At 33.5% G+C, this 25,648-nt stretch overlaps 2 protein-coding genes and 1 non-coding gene across 8 annotated transcripts; all 3 read left to right on the plus strand.

Annotated features, from left to right (window-relative positions):
• Nucleotides 1-484: 484 nt before the first annotated feature.
• Nucleotides 485-591, plus strand: LOC136225053 (small nucleolar RNA R71). Its single transcript, XR_010686791.1, has one exon. It is a non-coding gene; the product is annotated as a small nucleolar RNA R71 (small nucleolar RNA).
• Nucleotides 592-7,527: 6,936 nt separating this feature from the next.
• LOC136221874 (uncharacterized) lies at nucleotides 7,528-11,878 on the plus strand. Of its 6 annotated transcripts, none has more exons than XM_066009345.1 (10): nucleotides 7,528-7,715; nucleotides 7,857-7,927; nucleotides 8,088-8,267; nucleotides 8,612-8,710; nucleotides 8,799-9,348; nucleotides 9,480-9,524; nucleotides 9,871-9,985; nucleotides 10,730-10,894; nucleotides 11,296-11,354; nucleotides 11,600-11,878. In XM_066009345.1, exons 5-8 carry the CDS (start codon nucleotides 9,167-9,169, stop codon nucleotides 10,742-10,744), a joined length of 357 nt encoding a protein of 118 aa, XP_065865417.1. In that variant the 5' UTR covers nucleotides 7,528-7,715; nucleotides 7,857-7,927; nucleotides 8,088-8,267; nucleotides 8,612-8,710; nucleotides 8,799-9,166; the 3' UTR covers nucleotides 10,745-10,894; nucleotides 11,296-11,354; nucleotides 11,600-11,878. The 6 variants fall into 6 exon arrangements, 4 of the variants coding, with proteins under 4 accessions (XP_065865417.1, XP_065865416.1, XP_065865415.1 ...); XM_066009344.1 differs by having other exon boundaries at nucleotides 8,612-8,706; XM_066009343.1 differs by having other exon boundaries at nucleotides 8,612-9,348.
• An 8,011-nt stretch (nucleotides 11,879-19,889) lies between these two features.
• On the plus strand, nucleotides 19,890-25,613 carry LOC136223079 (protein CHROMATIN REMODELING 35). The gene is made up of 6 exons (XM_066010874.1): nucleotides 19,890-20,153; nucleotides 20,482-20,981; nucleotides 21,351-21,674; nucleotides 21,975-22,130; nucleotides 23,327-25,074; nucleotides 25,164-25,613. Exons 1-6 carry the CDS (start codon nucleotides 20,102-20,104, stop codon nucleotides 25,165-25,167), a joined length of 2,784 nt encoding a protein of 927 aa, XP_065866946.1. The 5' UTR covers nucleotides 19,890-20,101; the 3' UTR covers nucleotides 25,168-25,613.
• Nucleotides 25,614-25,648: the final 35 nt, after the last annotated feature.

Consider the following 25,648-nt stretch of genomic DNA (forward strand, 5'->3'; position numbering starts at 1 on the left):
TTTGATTAGCATTAGCATTATTATTATCTCTCCAGTTAAAGTTAGGATGATTTCTCCATCCAAGATTATATGTATTGGAATAAGGGTTATTATTTTGGTTTTGCCCTTGGACAAAGTTTACCTGTTCAATTTCGCTCATACCTTCGTAGTCCACATCCGTTTGGATTGGCTTACCATTAGAATCACACGGTGCCATAAACCTATCAATTTTGTGCGATAAGGCAGAAAATTGGGCTTGCAACATCGCTACCGGATCAAGATTCACTATACCTTTAACTGATGAAGTAGTTGAGGATGATGGTTAATGGTACGTGTCCACGTTCCGCGGGCCAGATACTGCTATTGATTGCTATTTCCTCCAAAAGTTCTCTTGCTTGGGCAGATGTTTTCTTCATGAATAACCCTCCAGACATAGCGTCCAATGAACCTCTAGTCGTAGGATTTAATCCATTATAAAAATGTTTGCATTAAAAGTTCAGCGGGCAATTGGTGGTGTGGGCATAAACGTTGAAGTTCTTTAAAACGTTCCCAAGCCTCATAAAGAGTTTCATTATCATTTTGAGAAAAAGATGTTAACTCTTTAATGACTCTTGCGGTTTTTGCTAAAGGAAATTTTTTTGATAAAAATGCTTGGGCTAATTGCTCCCAAGTCTCAATTGATGCGGCTGGCATAGAAGTTAACCATTCTTTGGCTCGATCCTTCAAAGTAAAAGGAAAAAGGCGAAGTTTGATTGCTTCTGCAGTTACATCAGTAATTTTAAAAGTGTCACAAATTTCTAAGAAATTTGTCAAATGGGTATTACGATTTTCGTTAGGTAACCCGTAAAATGTTACATTATTTTGCAACATATTAAGCAACGCAAGCTTAATTTCAAAATGATGTGAATTAATTTGGGGTCTAACTATACTGTTTGTTACACCGGCCACTCCTGACCTAGCGTAATCCATAAGTGTGGCCATAACTTCTGGCTCGGTAATTTTAGTTTTTATTGGGGTTTTGTTTTTCTTTTTCTTTTCTTTCTTGTTCTTTTTAAGAGTTCTTTCAATTTATGGATCAATAGGATCTGGTGACGTGCCTGAACTTCGAGAACTGCGCATGAACTTGAAATTTCGCACGAACCGAAACTACCTACAAAACAGAATTTGAAAAATAAATATGTTAGTAATTGAAAATAAATAAAATATAAAAGTTTGAATAAGTATGAATAAACCTAGATTCGTAATAAAACACGAAAAATCTAAAATTTTGTCAAAAATTTTGGCGTTCCCCGGCAACGGCGCCAAAAACTTGTTGAGCGATTTCCGCAAGTGCACGGTATACGCTTGTAGTAATAAAAGATATCGATCCCACATGGAACGTTTTTTTAAACAAAACTTATTTATAATCGGTTAAATTTACTTTTAGGTTTATAATATGGAAAAATCGTTTAATCGGTTTTGGTTTTGAAATTGCTAGAATGAGAATTAGATAGAGTATAAAAACGTTAGAAAATATTCTGATTTAAGAATGAATTTGCAAGATAGGAACGTTCAGTACTTTTTAGAAAAGTAAACAGATGTATTTGTTTGCATTAAGCAAAGAAAACAACTTTAAACTTTGTACGAATTATAAAGATGAAATAAATGACGGAACCTCTAATTAATTGGCTTTGAACATGACAAAACCCTTTCGGGATAGTTGCCCTTAATCAAATTAAAACTCTTTCGAGATAATAATTTGCCTAAGTGTTCAACAAAGTTTCCTTGTAAAGATTTTGGATTAAATACGTTTTAATGAAAACACCAGCAGTCACTTTAGTGGATTGGTTACCATAAGTGCTGCATAAAAATCTATCGAATAGAACAGACTTTATTAGATGAAATATAAATTGATACAAGTTTACAGAGAACATGGAGCATGGAAACATTCGACGACTTGCAAGTGAACGGGTTGTCAATCCTTTCCTTGGGGTTCGTTAGAGTTTGTCAGGCTCAGGGGCGGATCCTCTACTCAATCTTCTCGCTGAATCTTCGTAATAGAGACTGGGTCGGTCTACTACCAAAACGAAAACTAAACTGGAACAATGTCTAAACGCTACTAAACTTGTTATTATTGAATAAACAATGTGTGTACATCATATTGCTTTTTACAGAATCGAAATCTAACTTCTGAATCACTTGACTCGGAATTTCTGCATAAATTCTATACTAATCTCTTTTTTCTACATATCTTCAACTCTCCATCAACTCTTTATTTATAGATGTTGAAGAGTCTTGATTGAAGTGTCGTGTCCGTTGTGAAGGATCGTGTCCATTGTGAAAGGACATCTTTATCCACCCGAACGATCGCATTTTATCGAAAACGAAAGTGTGTAACTAGGCTTCTAAAAACTCCTGCTCGTACCGAGAATATTAAATTCTCTACCGAGAATGGGGGAGCATCAATTGGTCTTCAAACGAAGGAAGGAAAAGCTGGGGAACGCGTGTCACGACCGTGAATTTGGGGGCCGCGGTCGCGGCACGGAACGTTTTTCAATTCTTCTACTTTCGTTCGCGTCCTCGATTTGGCGTTATTAATTTCTGTCATCTTCGACTCCTTTTGTAGGGTTTTTCTTTTGTTTTCGAGCTCTTTTCGTTCCTATTTGGATTTTACCAAATATTTATGTACCTTACAAGAAAGAAACATATTCGAGAGTAAAAGCTTTCTAAACAGTTATAAATAGCATAAATTCGTAGCAATATTGATGTAATTATTGATGATATTTTAGGTATATTTTGGGCTTAACAATAATCGTTCATGGTAAAAAAACGGCTTGGAGAGGTTAAATCTGTGAGTGCAGTTTAGGGGGTCAGTCACTGGATTTGCTAAGAGATCAATGACTGCATTTTCTTCATCAATTACTAACTCTATTCCTAATTACCTTAGGCCGATGCTTGGTTAAGCAAAATCCCTGAGTTACTAAGAAGCATGAATTATGATGAAAGCTAAAACTAAGTCGTAACTTAGACTACAAAGCTACACTATCCGATTAAGATATAGGTGAAGTTAGGTTACTCGGTTGAATCGTTTACTTGATTAGGTTTCACAATTCAACCTCTTTTGCTAATTACTTGGTTAGGTTTCTTAGCTTAAGATGAGTAAATAAATCCTAACTGAATCTTTCGTTTAATACTTTTCACAACACAATTTAAACAATAGTTTTTTTGAACCATATTCGTTAAACACAGTTCATAGTTATCCTAACCAAAGGTGATTTAGCTCATATCTGAACTAAAACACAAAATGGGGGTAAGATGGACAAAGGGTGATCCCATGTCTATCAAATATGTTATTAATATTCGAGATGAATAATGGAATACGAGATGAAAATAACTTGAATTTAATAGTAAAAGAATGAACAAATGATGAAGACACCCCGATATTGATATCTTACAACTAAGGAACGGATATATACAAATCGAACTTGAACTTACTTAAATGAAAAACGAACTAAAAACTAAGCTAAAGCTATAATGTAATTGTACGATAAAAACTGAATAAATAATAGATAGCATAAGCCCTCTATTTATAGTGTTTGAATATTTTCCCTTGTCTATTTAGTTCTTCTAGCCACTTCAGAGTCGAATCATAAGGTTTGAAGTCGAATCGGATTAGAATTCCCGAGTTAAAAATGGAATATGATCTTTCTCTGTTGCTATTGCTCGTCGAGCAGACTGTGAGCTACTCGCCGAGAAACATGTCAACTTTGTGATTCACTAGGTTTGACTTTGCATTTGTTGACTGTTTAACTTTGGAATGGTTGACTGCTCGCTTGGTGAGTTCTCTCGACCAGCAATGATGTTACTCACCAAGCACAAGTGTCTGCTCATTGAGCATGTCTTTGGTTAAGTCATGTTTTGATCCATTTTACCATGTTTCATGCTCAATTGTTCCTAAAACAACTCCAAACGATCATCAGACAAATAATAGCTAAAAGACACTATAAACCAGGGTGTAAATGTGATAAAAAAAGCCATATAAATGAGGTTTATACTATACCTAAAACTCTATATAAAATGGTGTTAACAACCTCCCCATACTTTGAACCTTGCTTGTCCTCAAGCAAGTCTCCGAATCAAGAAAAAATAAGATCTCAGACATTTAAATAATTGCAATTAGACAACAGGACTTATTTCACTTGACATTCTACCATCCTTACTTGTGCAAAGCAAAATAATGATAAAAAACTTAGGACATGTTTGAACTAATGTTATGATTTTCTCAAGAGTATTAACACCATACAACAAATCCTTCTTTAAGAGTTTGAACTAATGTCTAGTACCTGTGGCTTTTCCATCAAAGTTAAGAAAGCGAGTAGCCCACACGGCTTTGTGTTCTAACTCAACTGGTAAGTGACAAGACTTCCCAAAAACAAGTCGGTAAGAGGACATACCAATAGGAGTTTTATATGTGGTCCTATAAACCTATACTACATCGTCTAATCTTAGAGACCAGTCCTTTCTAGATGCACTAACCGTTTTCTCTAGAATGCTTTTTAATTCCCTATTATACATTTCAACTTGCCCGCTTATTTGTGGGTGGTAAGATGTTGCTACCTTATGAGAAACACCATATTTTTTGCAACAATACATCGAAATGATGATTGCAAAAGTGTGACCCTCCATCACTAATAATGGCTCTTGGGGTACCTCCCTTATGGGTTTTCAACTTAATGAGCATTTATCCTTTTCTATCATATTTATTCTTTCTTTATCTTTTCAGATATGGCTTCAAAAGAAGCTCGACATTGTGGACTCACCTCGAGGCCTTCAGGGAGCATAATTTGACTTTGATGATCTTTGACGAGTTCTATGACTAGTTTACCATATCATAGACGAGCAGATCCATTGGATATGTCCTTAGTGGAGGATCACTAAGGTGGCGATGACCGTGCATTTTGTTATATGGTATCTCCTTGATGTGCTTTTACTCCTCTATCCCACTATGCAGGCAGTTCATTCTTTTGTAGGATATCCTAGCTGTTGTGACTAAGTTTAGTTATGAGAAGATACTCGGGAGGTATGCTTCTCATTTGATTTCTAAGTGGGCTGTCATCAAGCATATCAAGGTGAAGACTGAGGAACTAAGTTGTGCCCCTACTATAGATAGATATCACACCTGGACAGAGATGTTACTGAGCGAGTTTGATGTTGCTGCTAGGTGTAGACATACCTATGATATGCTTCGAGGAACATATGACTCTAGCTTTTTTTTGCTTTTGTGTGATTTTTTTTAGGATGAAGAGAATGATATACATGTTTTCGATTTTCCTTTCTTTCTTTTTATTTTTAAATGCAAAGTCTTATTTATGTGTCATCTCCATGATATGATAACGTGAATGCATCAATATTCTAAGCAAGTGCATTTTAACAAACACAACCAAACTTTATTTGATAATCATCTTGGTACACATGTTTATTTATACAGCCAAGTGATCCAACCTATGTTATTAGTTAGCCCTTTCGGGTTTTCTAACTGAAGAATTTCTCTCGTTGCCTTACTCTTACCTAAGTTGTCCTTTTGGATTTTCAATCAACATACTAGGCGACTCGAATCTTGTGGGCATTACTTTTCATTAGACCATCATTTTCGGGGTTTCAACCTAACATACCTTATTTGATTTTTTTTTTCTTTTTATGTGTGGGGCTTCTGGAGCTTTGACTCTATCTGGAGATCAGATATGGTAAAACTTCAAATGACCTTGGTTGATTCTGCTTTAGAACCAGATCATCGGCTTTCAGAGGAATCTTCTGGTGTTTAACTCTATTAATATAAGCTATAGCTATTGATTCATTTGTAGCCTGTCTAGAGCTTTTAGTCTCTTATCATCAATCAAGGTTAGTTGTTGATGCGTCCCGAGATGATGCTCAAATGCTCACTAAGGGATAAGTGTACCGTGTCGTTATCAAATAATAATATGGACAAGTCCAGGTATCGAATCCTTAAGATTTATATTGTAAGTACCAAACTACTCGGTTTTGGCTAAGTTTGTTGAATGTTGATTACATCTTAAGCATTAAATCAAAGACAAACTGAAAAGGCATTAGAAAGATTAAAGGCCGCAACCTTGATTATGGCCCAGAATCTAGAAGCCCAAAATCCAAAAACCCAGACACCAAAAACAGAACAAATAAGGCGTTGACAACGAGTCAAATTATATCGTTCCCAAATTGGCAAAAAGGACATGCTACAAAAACCATGTCCCTCAATGTCTCTTTTTATTATCTAAAAATGGAAAGAATGCAGACTGCAAGCCTGCAAAACTAAAGTCAGAAGAACGGGTGGCTCAATAGACAAAAGCCAGACTGCGACAATGGTAACCTTTTGGATAACTGGCACAGAAGTCAGAAGCAGATAGCGACAGAAGCTATTTTCCCTCCAAACTGCTAGTTTGAATTTCAAACAAATCTTCCCTGAAGCTTCTACTATAAAAGCCAAGACCAATCTCATTTCACAACTAACGAACAAAAACTTTGAAAAGAGAAAAACCTTCAAGTGAAATGCTAGAGCAATATTTGTAATACACATTCATTTCAATATTTGTGTAAATCCAATAGAGAGATAATACTTCAAATGTGTTCTATATTAGAACTTATTTTCTATTTGTAAATAAGAAACTCTGTTGTTTGCTTCAGTTATAGGCAAATAACTAGAGAGAAAGTTAGCCGAGTGTGAGTGTAAAGGAAGATACTTTACAAAAGCTTTGTCTATTGTATAAAGGTGTATGCTCTACTCGTTAAAGAGTGCTTTAGTGGATTAAATCTTAGAAGAATGTATTATAAGGACTAGACGTATGAGAGAGGCCGAACTAGTATAAATCTGCTGAGTAGCGTATTTATTAACTCTGCCTTTATCACCTCTGATTATACTGTTTGTTCTAACTTATTTATCTCATACATAAGCTTTGACCATTGTGCGTCAATTGAACTATTAATCTTGAGAAGCCAGAAGCTCTAACTAAAATGAGCTGTCCTCTGAGCGCACTCATCAGAAGCCGAATCAAGCTCAGTAGATTGATTCACTCAGTAAACTAATCTTGTCTCTTACTCTGAAGCTTGCCTTTGTGCTAACCATTAAATGTTAATTGAGAAATTTTATAAAAGGTTAAAATTAACCAATAGTTCTATTCATCCACTATGCCATTTTCCCTTTCACATGACACAAGATACATGACAGACATTTATTTTCGTATCGTTTGAATATTTTTCGTGACAGTATTTTAACTCTGTCATATGAATGCGTAATTAAAAATGCGCTCGATTATCAGATGACGTTACGATTATACTCTTCTGTCATCTCAAAAGAACGCGATTTTGATGGAAAAGTCATTTAACCATTAGACGACACTACGAATAAATGACTGTCATTGTTATACGAAAATAAAAAAATCCAAAATTTTATACTTAGGCGCGCGGAGAAAAAAAGAGCAAAAAATTTAACGCGCGCTCAAAACTCAAAACCCAAAATCGATTCTCCCCTTCTCTCTTTTCTAATTTCATCTCCTTTTTTCTATCTCTACATCTTTCTTCCTCAAACTAAAGATCTCCAAATAGTTTCTCTCTCTTCCCTCCTCTTAACAAAGCTTTGATGGCAACACCTTAGAGCAGCCATTGTCTCCTTTTTCTACTTTGCTTTATATGTTGTCTTTGTTCCTCCTTTTTCTTCAGCTCTTAGAGGATCGATTTTAAAGTCAGAGGTAAGGTTCTCCACATTTTGAATCGATGATTTACCTGTTTAATTTATGCTATTAGCGTATATTTCCTCTAGGGTTTATACATGATCACCTACCACATCTACATGTTTAATCTTTTTGTTGTCTTTCTCTCTCTCTTGCCAGACCTTCTTCTTCCACCAAGAAACGTACGTGATCTGAAATCAAAAAGTGGAACGTTGCTCTTTGGGCCTGAGGTATGTTCCTAGACCTCTAAAACTTTTTCCATTTAGCTATGTTGGTGGTATGACCATGCTTTTTTAAAACCCTAACCTTAATTTATTGAATTTGGGGTTTTTTTTTATAATTATTGTTGATTGATTTCTCTTTACGTTAATTGTGTATTCATTTGTACAGCCAGTTCCTTGATTGGTATCAAACATTGAACGTTTTCTATTGGTGAATGACTTTAATGGCCATATCATGCTATGGCCATGGAAGAGCTTACTTAGATGGTGCCATATGTGAATGCAATTCCTGCTATGTTGCTTCTGATTGCTCCTATTTCGACCTTTCTTATCTTGCTAATGTTGACGGGTATTTCTTCCTCTCTTTTTTATCTGTTACCTCAATCAATTTTACCTTAATTTGTTGATAACCATGTTAGATTGATGACTTAAGGAGTTGATCCTACAAAATTAATCTATTTTTAATTCTTGTCCAGATGCGTGTAATTCTTCTTCTTGTCTTAATTTCATTTTTAGGGAAATAATGTGTTGTATGCAAATTGGTTATATATGCTAGGGGAGATCCCCTCATAACTCTACTTCCCCTGCCAAAATTGTTGCTTTTATCCCCTTCTACCCGGCCCGTCTTCTCTTATTTCTTCTCTCCGATTGATTCACAATTTCTCGAATTCTCATTCCTATATATCCTTGCAGGTTTATGAATTACAAACAGAACTCTTCCGGTCGGTGGATTACAGGTTTCAATGGGATGCATCCCTATGGAAAAACAAGTCAGATGATATGATTGAGTTTGTAACTTCACCAAACAATCCTGATGTACTTGTTAGTCATTTTAAATAATTTAGTTCTTCTCAAATCTATTATTGTTGAATTTTATCAGGCTCATCCTTGGTTCAAGGATATTGCATGGGACAAACTTTATGAAGTGGAGGCAACATTTATACCAGAGGTTGATGCAGCAGAATTAAACAGACTTTCGTCCTAAACGGTTGTTCGCGCACGAACAATGCTTAAAACCCTCAACGATCGTTGAATCGCGCACGACTAACGAAAATTGGAAAGAGAGAGAATAAACTTTGAAATTTTATTAATCAATAACTGCCTTACATAAGGTGGGGGTCGAGCCTTTATATAGGCTGGCCACTAAAACCTAATCCGAAACCTAAAAGGAAAAGCAATAAAACAGGAAAATAACCGAAAGTGCGAAAAAAACACAAAACGCCGTTTTGAGGCCCTAAACGACCTCGGATGGCTAAAAAACACGTCCGCCATGGGTCTCTTGACCAATGGGTTTTATTCAATGGGCCGAATCCAATAAAATTAGGGTCCGAAATCGCTAAATTCCAACGACCCCGTTTTATCTTCAGAATCTCAGTTTCGGATCCGCTTTCTCCAAATAGTTCAAGGCCCGCCGCTCCACTTCATCAGAGGTTCATGGAGAACTTGATACTCAAATTTTATGAAATTTGATGAGGCATTATTCTACAAATTTACTCATTTCTTATTATCCTGAGAAGGTCCATCAGCTTTAATGTGTATGGGACGAACTCTTATAATGTAGGTGGAACCTGTCCCAACCCGAAGAGGATCAGGACCTGGAAGGAAGGTATTTTGGCCAATCATAAATTCTATTATGCAAAGAACTTTCTCATGAAAATTGCTGGGTGACAATCGCCTGAATTTTTTTTAGCAAAGTTCAAGAACCACTCCATATTAGAAAACCAACAAATATAATAATTCCTCAATTATTTGTCTTATTTTCTCCAAAACCAATTACCGAGCTTGATGTTGCTGCAACTAAGCTTCAGAATATTTACAAAAGCTATAGGACTAGAAGGAATCTCACTGATTGTTTTGTTGTTGTTGAAGAGCTCTGATTTGATGCCTTACTTACTTTCCTCTCTCAATTAGTCCTTTTTTTCATTTTACTGACTGCTCTACTGCTGCTGCAGGTGGAAAGCTTTGGATTTTGCGACTTTAAAGAGGAGTTCAGTATCATTCTTCAACATTCAAAGACATGAAACTACTGCATCTAAGTGGGCAAGGGCTACTACAAGAGCTGCCAAAGTAATCTGCTTTTCACCAATTACTATAACTACGTCTTAGACTTGAGTTCAATTCCTAATTTATGCAAAAAAAAAGTATAAATTGTATTACTTGTAGGTTGGAAAGGGTTTATGCAAGGATGAAAAGGCTAAAAAATTAGCTCTACAGCACTGGCTTGAAGCTATAAGTAATGAAGAAGAATGAAAAGAAAAATGGATGTTATTATGAAGTAGATATTGAAATTTGCTTGTTTAGATCGAGTTATGGTGAATTTGATTGGTTCCAATTTGGTCATTTTTCTGATTGTTGTGAATTGGGTTTAAAGTTTAAGTTTTTTTTGTGGATTTTTGTGAATTGGGTTGAATGGTTTTGGGGCATTTGCTTCAATTGTATATAAAATGCTTACATTTGGGTTTGGTAGGTATGATTTGGGTGGTTGGTTTTAGTAGGTCTGAAGTTGTAATGATGATTTTATAATAGACTTAAACCAGAAGAACCTGTCAATTTTCACTTTCTTTTTAGAAACTTGTAGATGTTCTGCTCATTTTGGGAATGTTATGCCTTTAATGTTGTTTACTGAATTGTTTTTTAAAAGCTTATGCACTTTTTAAGGGCTGATATTTTGGTTGTTATTGTATAAGTGGTACATTTAGCCATATGTTAGATATCCCACATTCCTTAATTAAGCGAGATATGATGAGCTATATTGACTAATGACTTCTGTATATATGAAGCAATTTACTGAAATGTTTGTTGTAATTGAAGGTTGGATGTAGGTGAAGGTAAAGAAATAAACTTGGAAGAAATGTCGAAGAAATATTCTAAACCGCCAAATCATAATTGACATATGCAGCTGCTTTAAGAAATTGAACAGGGTTTTCCCTTCTTTACAACAAAAAGAGCACTAGTGCTACTCCATTTTCCGTGACTGTAAGTACCATAACTTCCATGTGGAGTTCCAAAACTTGCAAATTTGATTGAAGAAATAACTTGATTGGGATGTGGGCACTCTAGTGATAATACATGCCCTGATTTCATTCTTGCTTCTGAATTTTTAAATTAGCCAGCATTCAACTGGCAACTGCTTTTCCTACTTCCTTCATAACTTGTTCATTTTACTGATCAACCTTCCTTTTCTTACTTTTATTATTATTAAATATATTTCTTCTTTAAGATCGATATGTAATTGAGATTTGAAATGTTAAAGACATCACAGTATTTGCTTTTGTGCATGCTACCTATTGTGTGAAAATTGTGAGGATACCTGTGATTCATTCATCTTATTGTTTGTAAGAACAAAAATTGATATAGGTCTTATGCTTGTTTGTCAGGGTTGTTACTTCCAATAGGGGGAGAAGGTGAAGATGAATATGAGTGCAGACTCTTTCAAGTAAGACTTATGTAGACTCTTTCAAGTTGTTTATTTGACTTAACTTTTATTTTCAAATAACATAGTTGATATATTAGCCTGATGTTCGAAAGCTGAAAATTCCTTTAACTAGATTTGAGGAAGCTGTGACTTTTTGCAATAAGGAAAAAAAACATCTAACTTTACAAGCTCTAGTATATTGTAGGCTTGAACTTCATTAGACTTTGGAATTTATAGTTGTCAACTTATGTATATGCTGAAAGCAGGTAAATTACACCTTTTACCTTGTGGCAATACATTCTCAAAAATTTTGGGCAAAAGATCAACTTTGGCGGCGTGATCTTGAACGAGTTATGGAAGTCCACAGAGAATGGGCACAATAAGTAATGGTATTGAAGGCATGAGCGAGTTTTTGTTAGAATAAGTTAATGCACGTTGTGGTACATTGGTGATTTTGTTGGTTTTAAGTCAAATTGCGTACATGTAAAGTTTTATATATGCGATTTGTGCACATTTTTGTGTATGTACAATTTTAATGTTATATATAAAAGTTATTTATACATTAGTTGCATTATATTGGGATTGCACTTTGATTATATATACAAGTTTGTGAAAGAGGTTAAAAAATAGAAAAACGACATATATGACATAGAATTGGTAGCCAACTGTCATACTAATTGCATTCCGACGAAAGACATGAACTAAAACTGTAATGTGACATTCCTTAACTTGATAGATATATCTAGATATATTGTCATTTGAACATTAATATTTGACAGAATTTAATATAAATTATGCCATGTGAATTACGTTATGATGACATTCCGAAAACAAAAACTGTTATAACATTAACATAACAACTTCATTTTAACTTAATATTTTGACAGATTATTTAAAAATGGTGTCATGAGAACATATATTCGGTGACAGTTGTTATTAGATAATCCGTATATAATTAGTGGTCAGGTGACAAGTCGCTATTTGGTTGCTGTCATGTGAGGCTATTATGGATGACAGAACATGACCGTCATCTGAAGCATCAACAAACGGCAGTGAGCCCGTGACAGTTTTATATCTTGCGGGATGACGGTTTTTAACCGTCATCTGAAGGGGTTTTTGGCATAGTATCCCCCTCAAGAACTAATCTAACATCACAAGTGTCACACCCGACCCTGAACGACCTCAATCGGCATCGGGCGTGAAATAGAAAGATCACAATCAACACCTAATAGTCTCCAAATTATCCAAATGTCATAAATATCACACTTTTCAAAACTTCCTCTTAAATGTATATTCTAAATAAATCAATATTCCTACTACATTATTCATTCAAGAACCTCAACATATTTACCAACTCTCCATCATATTACAATTGAAATACTAAGGTTCTAATAATAATTCTAACAATAGGCAATAACTTCCAATCCTCGCCTAATCAGTCGGTAATCTTCTCTAGATCCTGTACTTTCACCTAAAAACATTAAAACATTTAAAACGGTGAGATAAAAATCTCAGTAAGCAATTATCAACTACATAAAGTACTTATATTCAAAATAGCTATATATATAGTTTAATTTTCAAAATGCATCATAAAAATTCATATTCTTAAAAATGAACACTTTATGGATTAAACCATAATAAAACACTCAAAGTTGTACTTTTAACCAAATATGCATTTTCAAATATCATAAGAAAGGGTTTTAAATCATCATATTGAAACCATTTCATCCTAATTACAATCTAATTACACCAATTCCAGTCACTATTCATGGGGTTCGGATGCCGGTTCCTGCTCGATTATGTCTGTGAGTCTACCTTTTTGCAAAACTGAACAGAACTCAATAGGTAACTTTCTGAAGGGTTTAAACACTCAAAGTTGTACTTTTAACCAAATATGCATTTTCAAATATCATAAGCTTGCTATCATTTCTTAAAATACCACACATAGTCAAAACGTAAATCACTGTATTAAAACACTTAATATAAAACTCATATCCAAAATAGCTATATATATTTTATTTATTTAAAATCTCAACTATACAAAATAAATAGGTTCGTAATTAACCATTTACTCAAATCAACCGTAAATCAATAAATACTTCATAAATCGTATTTCGATAAATATTTCATAAATTGTATATCGATAAATACTTCATAAACTGTATCTTAATAAAAGCTCCATCAACTGTATCTCAATAGATACCTCACAAATCGTATGTCAATAATTACTTCACAAATCGTATATCAATAAATATTTCGCAAATCGTATCCATCCGAGAGATAATCCCCGTATGTATCAATCCCCACAATATAATAGAATCGAGATATCTTATAATTTTGCCTAACCCTGCATGGTCTTACTCAACACTTCTTTGCCATGCCCTATTAGATCTTAACTGTGTACACAGGCCGTATTTCTCATTAAATACGAACTTTAATTAAAGCCACCTATCCGGATTACTCTTGATGGATACTAAAAATATTATAATTTCATAATATAATTTAAGAACAGAAATATATATATATATATATATATATATATCAAAATATATATAACTCATAAACAAACATCATAAAGTTTTATCAACACCTTTACTCAATCAATTTCCAAAATATTCCATCATAAATCATTATTGTACTAAAATCATCAATAAATAATTTAAAAATATACTTTATTTCAATAAATCATAAATTCATCAAAATTGCAACTTTAACAATCTTTAATTAAAACTAAAATTTACTTTGAGAAATAAATTTATAGAAAATCACTTAATATATAAATATACCCTTGTTCATAAATCAATTATCAATAAAGTTTCTCAACAAACTTTTCTTTGAATTTTAACTCTTCAAAATATCAAATCTTACACAAATATTAATCAAATATACTAAGTTCATCAAAACCAAACTTTAATCATATATACATAAACATATATTATAGGTTGAGATTGACATGCAAACACATATATAATTACTTGAACTTAACTTTAAGCTCATGTTAACAACTAAATCATAAAAACTCCAATTAATCAAATGCATGTCAAAAATCACCATAAAAATTTAATTTCTGGAAAATATAGAGTTATACATACATATATATATACATAAAAACTCAAAAAGGTAGTTGATAATTACTTACTTCAACAATTAATCGACGAAAGATACAACCCGAGTCTCAAAATCTGTCTAATGTACACAAACTCGTCTTAAAGATTTCGAACTCCAATCTTCACAACTTAAACTATGAATTGAAGTGTCTGGACATTCTCACTTAACTCAATTTACTACCAACTTTCTCTTATTCACACCCTTAATTTCATTTCCTTGAGTTCTCTCTCATTTTCTTTTCTTTCCCTTCTTTTTTTGTTCCAGGATGAAAATAATGTATATTTATGAATATCTTTTTTTTTTCAAATAGATTTCTACATATATTAATCTTTTCTCAAATGCATGAATGCCACCTCTCATATGCATGACACATTTAAATTTTCAAAATTTGCATGTATGACACATTTCATAAATGCATGCCTCTTTTTTTAATGTTTAAAAATGTATATATAAAAGCCAACACTTCCATTTATTTAATATTGTGTAGGTGATATACCAATGCAAATTAACCATTTAGAAAAAAAATAAAATCTTTTTTTTGTAATTATTTATTTTTGGAATAAAAATTAAAACTTACTAGATTATCTTTTTATTTTCATAATATAAAATTTCAAAATAAAATATTGCTAAATTAATATCTTAAATCAAAACCACAATTTCTATGAAAATAAGTATAATATATATATTAAATAAATAATAAATTAAAAGTAATTAAATACTTAAATTGATAATAATAATAATAATAATAACATTTATTTACATGTGGCAATTTTAGATATATGTGAAAAACATGCATAATGGAAAACATGCATGATAAACACTTGTCAAGTCTATGTACATATTGACATTTTTGTAATTATTTCTCACATTATTTCCAACCATGTAAATTAATTTAGAGAACACAAATCTTGATTTGTGTTATTGATCTTCCCAATAAGAGAAATAGTCTATTTTGGTCCCTCTAAAATTTAACTTCTTCTAATACTTACCCTAAACTTTTAATTTTACACTTGAAACATGAAATTAGTCTCCAAACTATATCCATAATATTCAATTAACTCTCCAATCAATAAATAACTATAATATAACATAATATTAGGGTATAATAACTTAAATTGAGGACACAGATGTGACATTTCTCCCCACCTTAAAGAATTTCGTCCTCGAAATTCATATTTTCTAATATCGTAATTATCTTCCTCAAATAATCTCAAAGATCACAAATTTACTTCAAATTCACTAAGATTAGTCATAATCATCATGAGACCATAAATCCTAATATTTCACCCATTAACTTCGTCATTTATCAATATCGACGTCTCTATAACAATCATTTAAATAGAACTCTTAGTAACTCTAAGCTTCAACCTAGTCAATTCCATCACTAATAAATCCACAATAAAACTTCAAATATCATTTGTTCAATTTTATATAATATGATACACTTTATGTTCATATCCTCCTAGTATTAAACCAAATCTCACTTTAATAGATTTAAATCACAATTGGTTCCATCCCTTTCATATATATCAAATATATTTCACTTATCTCCAAGTTCTATAGATTTCTAAAAAATCACTTTTAAACCACTAATATGTAGAGTATTATATTTTTCTTGAACTTCAAATAATCCGAATCAATAAATTGCATCAACGTATAATTTACTTCATCATGATAATAATACTTATATCTATAATTTTTCACTCCAATCATGATTTATATTATAATCCTCAATCATCATCATCAATTAAATATAAACCTTATTATTATAATACAATTTCCTATCAATAAGACTCATTTCATAAAATCTTAATATTCATGCCACTCTTAAAATTTTCTATTTATTTCCTCCAATTCAATTAAACTACTATGCTATTTTTTTTATATATATTCACCACCATATATACCATTAATCCAACCAAATAAACTTCAATCATTTCTCCAAACCATATAGTACCTAAATTACGATATCAATGTTTTTTTTTTCTTTCTCCAAACTCCAAATGATATCTTTACACATATAGAATCAATAAAATTTATAATGTCATCCAATTTCTTTATTTGATCTATAAACTCTTAATTTGATCCTTATATAAACTTACACTATAATCACACAAACTTCAATTAAAATTACTTCACTATTACCAATGAAGGTACTATATAAATTCAATTGTCAATATACATATCCTCAACTATTTATGATAACTCCAAATTAGTGTCTATTATAATCTCCAAAATATTAATCGAACTCCATGATAAATAGTAAAAATTTCCATACTTTATTTTTCTCAAACTTATATATTCATCAATTTATCAATTCATCGATTACTTATACTCTTAAGAATATAAACTCGTCATATTATTCCAAGTCTTCTAGCCTTATTTCTCATCTAATATATATAGTTTTAAACTAACTATTAAACTCCCAAATATCAATTCTAAATCATACTTAATATCATGTATATAAATCATGTTACCAATATCAAATAATATACTAATTTTCATACACCCAATATATTACTAACCATAAAATCTCATTTTTACACCTCATTAGCTAGTTTCAATCCTCAAAATTTTCAATTTATTTCTTAGCTATCACCAAATATCCATATTCCTCAATTTTTATCAACTATTTCTTAGATATCTCCAAATAGACATATTCCTCAATTGCTATCAACTTTTTTTTTAGCTATCATCAAATATTGATATTCCTCAATTACTATCAACCTTAGGTCCGAAGAATTTAACCTAGGCTCTGATACCAAACTGTCACACCCGACCCTGAACGACCTCAATCGGCATCGGGCGTGAAATAGAAAGATCGCAATCAACACCTAATAGTCTCCAAATTATCCAAATGTCATAAATATCACACTTTTCAAAACTTCCTGTTAAATGTATATTCTAAATAAATAAATATTCCTACTACATTATTCATTCAAGAACCTCAACATATTTACCAACTCTCCATCATATTACAATTGAAATACTAAGGTTCTAATAATAATTCTAACAATAGGCAATAACTTCCAATCCTCGCCTAATCAGTCGGTAATCTTCTCTAGATCCTGTACTTTCACCTAAAAACATTAAAACATTTAAAACGGTGAGACAAAAATCTCAGTAAGTAATTATCAACTACATAAAGTACTTATACTCAAAATAGCTATATATATATAGTTTAATTTTCAAAATGCATCATAAAAATTCATATTCTTAAAAATGAACACTTTATGGATTAAACCATAATAAAACACTCAAAGTTGTACTTTTAACCAAATATGCATTTTCAAATATCATAAGAAAGGGTTTTAAATCATCATATTGAAACTATTTCATCCTAATTGCAATCTAATTACACCAATTCCAGTCACTATTCATGGGGTTCGGATGCCGGTTCCTGCTCGATTATGTTTGTGAGTCTAACTTTTTGCAAAACTGAACAGAACTCAATAGGTAACTTTCTGAAGGGTTTAAAAGCCTCCATTTTGGCGTTTATTCGTGTTTAATTTCATTTCTGTTTGTTGCAATTTCCAAAAATTCTGATTGAAATTATGGGTTTTTGAGATTGTAGCTGATCGACCACACTCTGTGGCCGATCGACCATCCAATGTACACAATCGGCTACAATTTTATAAACCCAAAATTTCAGCTTCATCCGTTTTAACTCGGGTTGGATCTCTAGTTGTTGTTTTCGGTAAATTTCAATTTCAATAGGCAAAAATAGACGTTTAAATGCTTAACATATAATTTTCAATTAGTTACAAGACAAAGGGTAATGTAGGAATGAAATTAATCAACTAGAATCAACATATTTAGGGTACAGATTAAATGCCATGTTGATGTGATAGAACTATAGAATATGATTAAGTCCTATTTGATCGAGTCCGATGTCGTAGAATAAATTCGAAAGATGGGTTCTAATGTCCCGCGACTAATGTTTATTTGGCTTGCAGGTTTAATAGATTTGTTTAGGACTAGAACAAATGTATAAGATTTTGGTGTGAATTGAGACGTAATTTATAATTCAATATTTATTTACCGCTTTCCGCAAACTTCGTGGTGAATGTATATAAAACTGAAAACAGATTAGACTATATTTGGTATTTTAACAAGAAGTCAATGGTACAAACTTGTTTATCAAACCCTTACCATGTTTTAATTCACAAACCTATCTTTGAAGAGATGACATTATGTGAGCGCTTATGTTATCTATTTGGTTTTATGTTCCCGGACATTAATCCCGGGTGACGCATATGATAAAATAAAGTAGCCTAAAAATATGATAAAAAAGGTTAATATAAAATAGTGACATAGCCCACGACTAAATAAATAGTGCATGACTGAAAGGGACCTATCAAGCAGCGTCCTAAGACAATGTTAAGTGACACTGTACTTTGCGATTAAAACCGGCCTTCAAAAGGTCAGGGCGCTCATAGAAAGTAAAGATTATAAACTAAATTCATATGAATAAATATGCTAGCAACGATATGAAACCGAAACTTGTAATATAACCATCCATTTGTTGAAACATGTGGATGGTAAATTTGGAACTCAACAAACTTTTAGGACTATAAATGAGCTGAAGTGTTTATGACTTGCTCGACGTTCGGTATGATAAAAGTTCACATGTTTGGTTCTATTTATAAACGAGTCGAGCTTGAATACGGTGAAACTCGGCTCGAAAGTTCGCAAGCAGGATCAATTATAGATTCATGAACAAGCTCGATTATAATGTTCATGAACACGTTCGCGAGCAAACTTGGGTCAATTATTTTTTTAGTAATAATATTTTTACAAAGGATGAAATATAAAACAACGTAGTTTTGTATTAATTTTTTTAAAATGAACATAATTAATAAGCTGTTTCATGAATAAAATTAACGAGCAAGCAACTCATAAATAGAGTGTTGAGCACAAATAGAATATTGAGCTCAATGAGCTGAACATGAACATTCGGTTCAGTTCGACTTGATTAAAGCCCTCCCAACACTTACATAGTTTATCACGTGTCCATCATTTTGAAACCTATACAATTAATAAGCTATTTCATGAATAAAATTAATGAACAAACAATTTATAAATAGAATGTTAAGCTCGAGGAGCTGGATAATTCAGCTCGGTCCAATTATAACCCTTGGAACACGTACATAATTTGACGCGTGTCAGCTCGGTCCAATTATAACCCTCAGAACACGTACATAATTTGACGCGTGTCGATTTATTAATTCCCACCAAATTTTTATTTTCCGTCCACTCTGTTACCGTTAGCGTTAACAATTGCAAATCGAAGACCATAAGAGCGAATGATCCAGTGTTCGAAAGACGAATCTGTACCATCCATCTTTCCACTTGGAAGGATCTTATTGGCTGTAATTACCGAAAATAACCCCTTGAACGAATTAAATTTCTCCATTTACATAAAAGAAGCCAAAAAGGGTAGTATTGTCCACATAAGAGCCATATGCCAATACAGAAGGCCGGGTCTGAACTGTACACAGTACTACTGGTTGGCAATCGGAAAATCAAAACTTTCTCTAAACCCGCAGGTTTGAATTGGAGAGACAACAGAGAAAGTTTTCCTTGCGAGGGAATTATGGGTTGAGTTTAGGGCTTCATATCTTTGTTTTTCTTGTTCATCTTTTATTGTGTAGCTATCCATGGAGGCTTCTTTGAACATGATTTTGCCCCAAAATCACGCGACTCCTGATGGTATGCTGTTTCTCTTGCATGTTCATTCTTTTTTCGTGTAAATTTCTCTTACAATGTATGTGTTATTTTAGAATTTCTTTTTTTTTTTTTTTTTTTTTTTTTTTTTCTGTGAATTGCTGATAAACGAGCAATCTCCGCACACAGCACTAGTCTACCTCCCATATTTTTATTTTAATATGTAAATTTTATCCAGTAAGCATCTTGTTATTTTCTTTTTTGCCTTCGGTTTACAAAAAAAAATAGCGTTTTAGCAAACTACATTCATTTTATTGTTTTGCTTATGTTGTGATTCATCTGTGTAATAGATTTTGTTTGCTCATATTAACAGAGTCATATTCCAAAGGACACAAAAGGATGAAGTTATCTAATGATGGAGGTGAGTCTGGCAGTGTGCCCTTTTCTGCAACGAAGTGCAATGGAGCTGAAGAAAGCAAACCTAAACCTTTAGTTGTTGACTATAGAGACTCATTTGCCATAGCTACTTTAATCAATAAGTTAGACTCTGGAAAATATGGGAGTGTTACAAAAGATATGGAAGCTCTTAATTCTAGAAAGCTTCAAGTACTCGGCCCTTATCTCAAGAAGCATCCTTCACTTACAACTATCTTACTGACTAAGAAAAGGGATGAAGATGCTTCAGAGACCCAACTGATTGTTGCTAAAAAGCCTCCTCCTACATCAACGCCTGTTGTAATTTTGCTCTCAGATGATGAGGACATGGAAGATCATAGGCCAGCTTATTCCTTTCAGGAAGATCATAGGCCAGCTTATCCCTTTCAAGACGTTTTCTTGCCAAGGCCTGATGGTAGCCTTCTTATGGAGACATCAGTAAGTTTCTATTTTATATGTAAATTTGAAGCTTCATATTTAAAAGTACACATAATGAAAGAACATTGATTAGTTTTGCATAGGGAATTTTGATTCCACTACTTAACATTGACTAGTGTGGGTCAGTTGTGAACTTTGATGTTTATTTGAGAGGCTAGGCCCTCTTCTCTCGCCTATAAGTTGGTGAACTATCCAACCAACTCGGGAAATGTGGCAGGCGCAGGTAGGATACAGTGTCTCATGCCATTGACTGATACTTCAAAAAACTGACTTGTTTGATTTTCTTTTCATGTAATCTGCAGTAATTTCATTCCTGTCGTTGTGTTTACATGCCTAATTGTTCAAATGCCATTTTTTTTGTATGGACAGAATCATATTCAGGTTAAGGCTCAACAAGAGAGAATAAATCATGGAAATTTAATCACTTTGGCTGGTGAAACTGATACAAGGGCTCAACATGAGAGAATCACTCATGGAAATTTAGTCACTTTGGCTCGTGAAACTGATACGAGGGCTCAAAAAGAGAGATTAAGCGATCGAAATTTAATCACTTTGGCTGCTGAAACTGATGCGGATAGAGATAAAGGTGAATATGTTGGTGTAGAGGAATACGAGGATAATCAATTCAAAACTGAAGATGATGGTCTTGGAGATATTTGGACGGAGATGTCAACGGCGCTAGAGTTATCAAAGGTACTTATTTTTGTTAAACTGAAGTGGAATTAAAGGAACAAGCGATTAGCTTGGATAATCTTCATGAATATCATGGTTAGTGGGCATCAAAGATACAAAATTAGCTGATTTCAATTAGTTGACTTGGCCATGGTATTGTGCTTCTTAAAGAGTATTTCGTTTCTATTCCAATATTTGTTAATTTGCTATGTTTGTTTTATCTGTTTTATTTATATATGTTTTATTGGATATATGATTTAGGAATTTTTTATTCTGAAAAGGTATTTTGCCATGATGCATGTTTTTCTGCTGTTCTATTAGGATGTTGCTGACTATCCTTCTTCAAACGAGCACGCAGAAGAAGATGAAGATTGTGATCACTCTTTTGTTTTGAAGGATGATCTGGGTTATGTTTGTCGCGTGTGTGGAGTTATTAGGAAAGGAATTGAGACCATCATCGAGGTTCAGTTTTACAAAGTAAGCCCATCATTTTGTATCTATGTTGACATTGTGAATGTTAACCAGGTTTTATTTGTCCAACTGAGTAATGTTTAAATAGTAAGTTAATTGACATTGTCAAGTACTACGTTGCATTCTTCATTTCTTTAGTCGAAAGTTTTTCCCATGTTAATCTTGACATTTGAAACCTAACTGTTAATCTAGTGCATGCAATTATGCACTGAGGAAATGAACTGGAAGAATCCTCAGTGAACTAGAAAGGAATTGTGGTAGGATTTCACATCTTCATTGAGTCTTCATAATGCCAAGAATCCAGGATTCTTACTGCTCAACAGATGCCTTTGACTTGTCTTGCTGGTTGACTTGATATAATATTTGCTTTTCTGGGGTATGTCTGGACATTAATGGGTCAGCATTTTTTATGTAGCAGGTTTGATTTTAAGCATTTTTTAGTACCTCCGTGACACCAAGAAAAGCTGTTATGGAAAAAAAAGTGTCGGTGTAAAGCAAGATTAGTTACCTTTTGCCTACTGAGCATATCAGTTGACATGTTTGGTTTCCTCATCTACATTCTTCTCTGAATTTATTGTAATGTAGTTGGTGCACTCTTCATCTATGTTGCCTTTTATGTGAACTACTTTCTGTATAATTACTTTCTCAATGTCATAATTGTGTGGTTTTGAGATCTTCCAATTAATTAGTGTTTTCTCTGATTTAATGTTACATTATGAGGTGTGATCTTTGTGAACTTATATTACGCATCAATTGCTTTGTCACATGATCATGAGTGAAGTTAGTTCCTAGCAACTTGGAGGTCAAGTCTTCATTGTGAAGCTTAGCCATTGGTTTTTGAGATCGAGCATTAACCACTTTTAAATCACATGTAGCCTGAGAAAAAAATTCTCACAACACGATATTGAGAAATCCGAGTAATGCATAGGATAAATGGAGCTTGTGAATGAGGGTCACTTGGTCTAATGGAGTAGAGAGTAGTTTGAAAAGTTACATATTCTCTCCTTGCCAGGGGAGAATTTTTCCCGATCATGCCTTCGAATGTTGGCTTTGGGTCTAGGTTTCTGTATTCACTGACTGATTTAGTGCTGGGTGTGTTACAACTTCAAAATTTGCACATGTCATCTCCTGGGAATTTGTTATTATTTGCTAATTGCTGCCTAAATTTTTCATGACTGATCTGATTTTTCTTTGAAATCCAGAAGAAGAGTTCGCGAACCTATTTCTCTGAATCTCAGAACACCAAAGACAGGGATGTGAAGGAGATGTTTGGAGTTAAATTGTCTGAGGAAGATCTGATGGTTACTGACATCTGTGCCCATCCAAGGCACCAGAAGCAAATGAAACCTCATCAGGAGGAAGGTTTCAACTTCCTTCGAAGTAACCTAGTATCGGATAACCCTGGAGGCTGCATCTTGGCCCATGCTCCTGGATCTGGAAAGACTTTTATGATAATAAGTTTCATGCAAAGTTTTTTGGCTAAATATCCTAATGCTAGACCACTAGTGGTGCTTCCGAAAGGAATTTTAACTACATGGAAGAAGGAGTTCCAGAGATGGCAAGTTGAGGATCTTCCACTTTATGATTTCTATAGTGTTAAAGCAGAGGGTCGTCCTCAGCAATTGGAGGTTTTAAAGCAATGGGTTGAAGAAAGGAGTATCCTTTTTTTAGGTTACAAACAATTCTCTACAATTGTTTGTGATGACAAAAATAATAAAGTATCTGCTAGTTGCCAGGAGATATTGCTTAAGAGACCAACAATCTTAATTTTAGATGAAGGACATACTCCAAGGAATGAGAATACTGATGTTTTGCAATCCCTTGCTAAAGTGCAGACACCTCGAAAAGTTGTACTTTCAGGAACTCTCTACCAAAATCATGTCAAGGAGGTGTTCAACATATTGAACCTTGTCCGTCCTAAGTTTTTAAAAATGGATTCTTCACGATCTATAGTTAAACGCATAATGAGTAAAGTAAATATACAAGGTGTGAAGAAGCATTTCAAACCAGGGGAGACAGTTTTTTATGACTTGGTAGAGCACACATTACAGAAAGATGAGGATTTCAGAAGAAAAGTTACTGTGATTCATGATTTGCGTGAGATGACTAGCAAGGTCCTTCACTATTACAAGGGAGATTTCTTGGATGAGCTTCCTGGACTTGTGGATTTCACTGTAGTAGTCAACCTGAGTTCGAGACAGAAGCATGGAGTTGGGCAGTTGAGGAAGCTGACAAAGAAATTCAAGAGATGTTCTGTTGGTAGTGCTGTTTATTTGCACCCAAATTTGAGCTTTGATTCTGAGAATTCTTCCTGGACTGATGACAAGATGGATGACTTACTATCAAAAATAGATATAAGAGATGGAATAAAAGCTAAATTCTTTCTTAATATGTTAAACTTGTGTGAGTCAGCTGGAGAAAAGGTATTGGTTTTCAGTCAGTACTTGCCACCACTGAAATTCTTAGAGAGGCTAACAGTGAAAGTGAAGTGTTGGGCTCTAGGAAGAGAAATCTTTGTGATCTCTGGTGAATCAACTCCTGAACAAAGGGAGTGCTCCATGGATCGATTCAACAATTCATCTGATGCTAAAGTTTTTTTTGGATCTATTAAGGCATGTGGAGAAGGAATATCATTGGTTGGGGCATCACGCATTATAATATTGGATGTTCATCTTAATCCATCTGTCACTCGCCAAGCAATAGGACGTGCTTTCCGACCAGGCCAGACAAAGAAAGTGTATGTCTATAGATTAGTCGCTGGAGATTCACCTGAGGAGGAAGATCATAGTACCTGTTTCAGGAAGGAAGCTATTGCAAAAATGTGGTTTGAATGGAATGAATATTGTGGTTATCGAGATTTTCAAGTAGAGACAATTGACTTGGAAGAGTGTGACGATCCATTCCTGCAAAGTCCACTTGTTCGGGAAGATGTGAAGGTACTTTACAAAAGGTTAGCATTCTCATCTGTCCTGATTGGTTTTTCTTTTAACAATTTCATATCTTTGTGCCTTAAAATTTTTTGTTTCTATATTTTACCAGGTAGTGCCAGATATGCAAGCTAGCACTAAAATTATGCAAGGGCAACTTTTTATTACCGGCCTGTGGCTGTGTAGTTTTTTGCTAATTTTGTTCCCTGATCCACATGCCTGGAAGCAACTTGTCTGGTTTTTCCTAAGACCAAAAATGATAGAAGGTGCTTTAGAAAAAAATGATCAATGTTGAACTCCACTTTTTGTTGCTGCAGGTCATCAGATAGTATCATTCAGTGGTTTGATTTTTTTTTTCTTTTAGTATTGTCAGGTAAAAATATACAGTGAAAAAGGCATATTAATGCAGAAAAATGTAAATGTTACAACTTAGAAGTCTGCTTTTCAAGCATAGTAATTTAAGTAATATTTTTGTGCAATGAGAAATGTATTTTCAGTTGTGATTGGTCGTATGAAGACAAAATTCTATTATTTTCCGAGTAAACCTCCATATTTAACTGTTTGTGACAGCATCCATGAATGTACTTTACTAAATCC

This window comes from Euphorbia lathyris, chromosome 3 (assembly GCF_963576675.1).
Source record: "Euphorbia lathyris chromosome 3, ddEupLath1.1, whole genome shotgun sequence".
NCBI lineage: Eukaryota > Viridiplantae > Streptophyta > Magnoliopsida > Malpighiales > Euphorbiaceae > Euphorbia > Euphorbia lathyris.

Excerpts from the sequence above, each read along its gene's own strand:
- LOC136221874 (XM_066009343.1), top strand. The coding sequence starts at position 9,167 with ATGGCTAAAAAACACGTCCGCCATGGGTCTCTTGACCAATGGGTTTTA. Across the intron at positions 9,349-9,479 it reads GCCGCTCCACTTCATCAGAG|GTGGAACCTGTCCCAACCCG; the intron begins GTTCATGGAGAA and ends CTTATAATGTAG. Across the intron at positions 9,525-9,870 it reads GATCAGGACCTGGAAGGAAG|GTGGAAAGCTTTGGATTTTG; the intron begins GTATTTTGGCCA and ends CTGCTGCTGCAG.
- LOC136223079 (XM_066010874.1), top strand. The coding sequence starts at position 20,102 with ATGGAGGCTTCTTTGAACATGATTTTGCCCCAAAATCACGCGACTCCT. Across the intron at positions 21,675-21,974 it reads CGGCGCTAGAGTTATCAAAG|GATGTTGCTGACTATCCTTC; the intron begins GTACTTATTTTT and ends CTGTTCTATTAG. Across the intron at positions 22,131-23,326 it reads TCGAGGTTCAGTTTTACAAA|AAGAAGAGTTCGCGAACCTA; the intron begins GTAAGCCCATCA and ends TTTGAAATCCAG.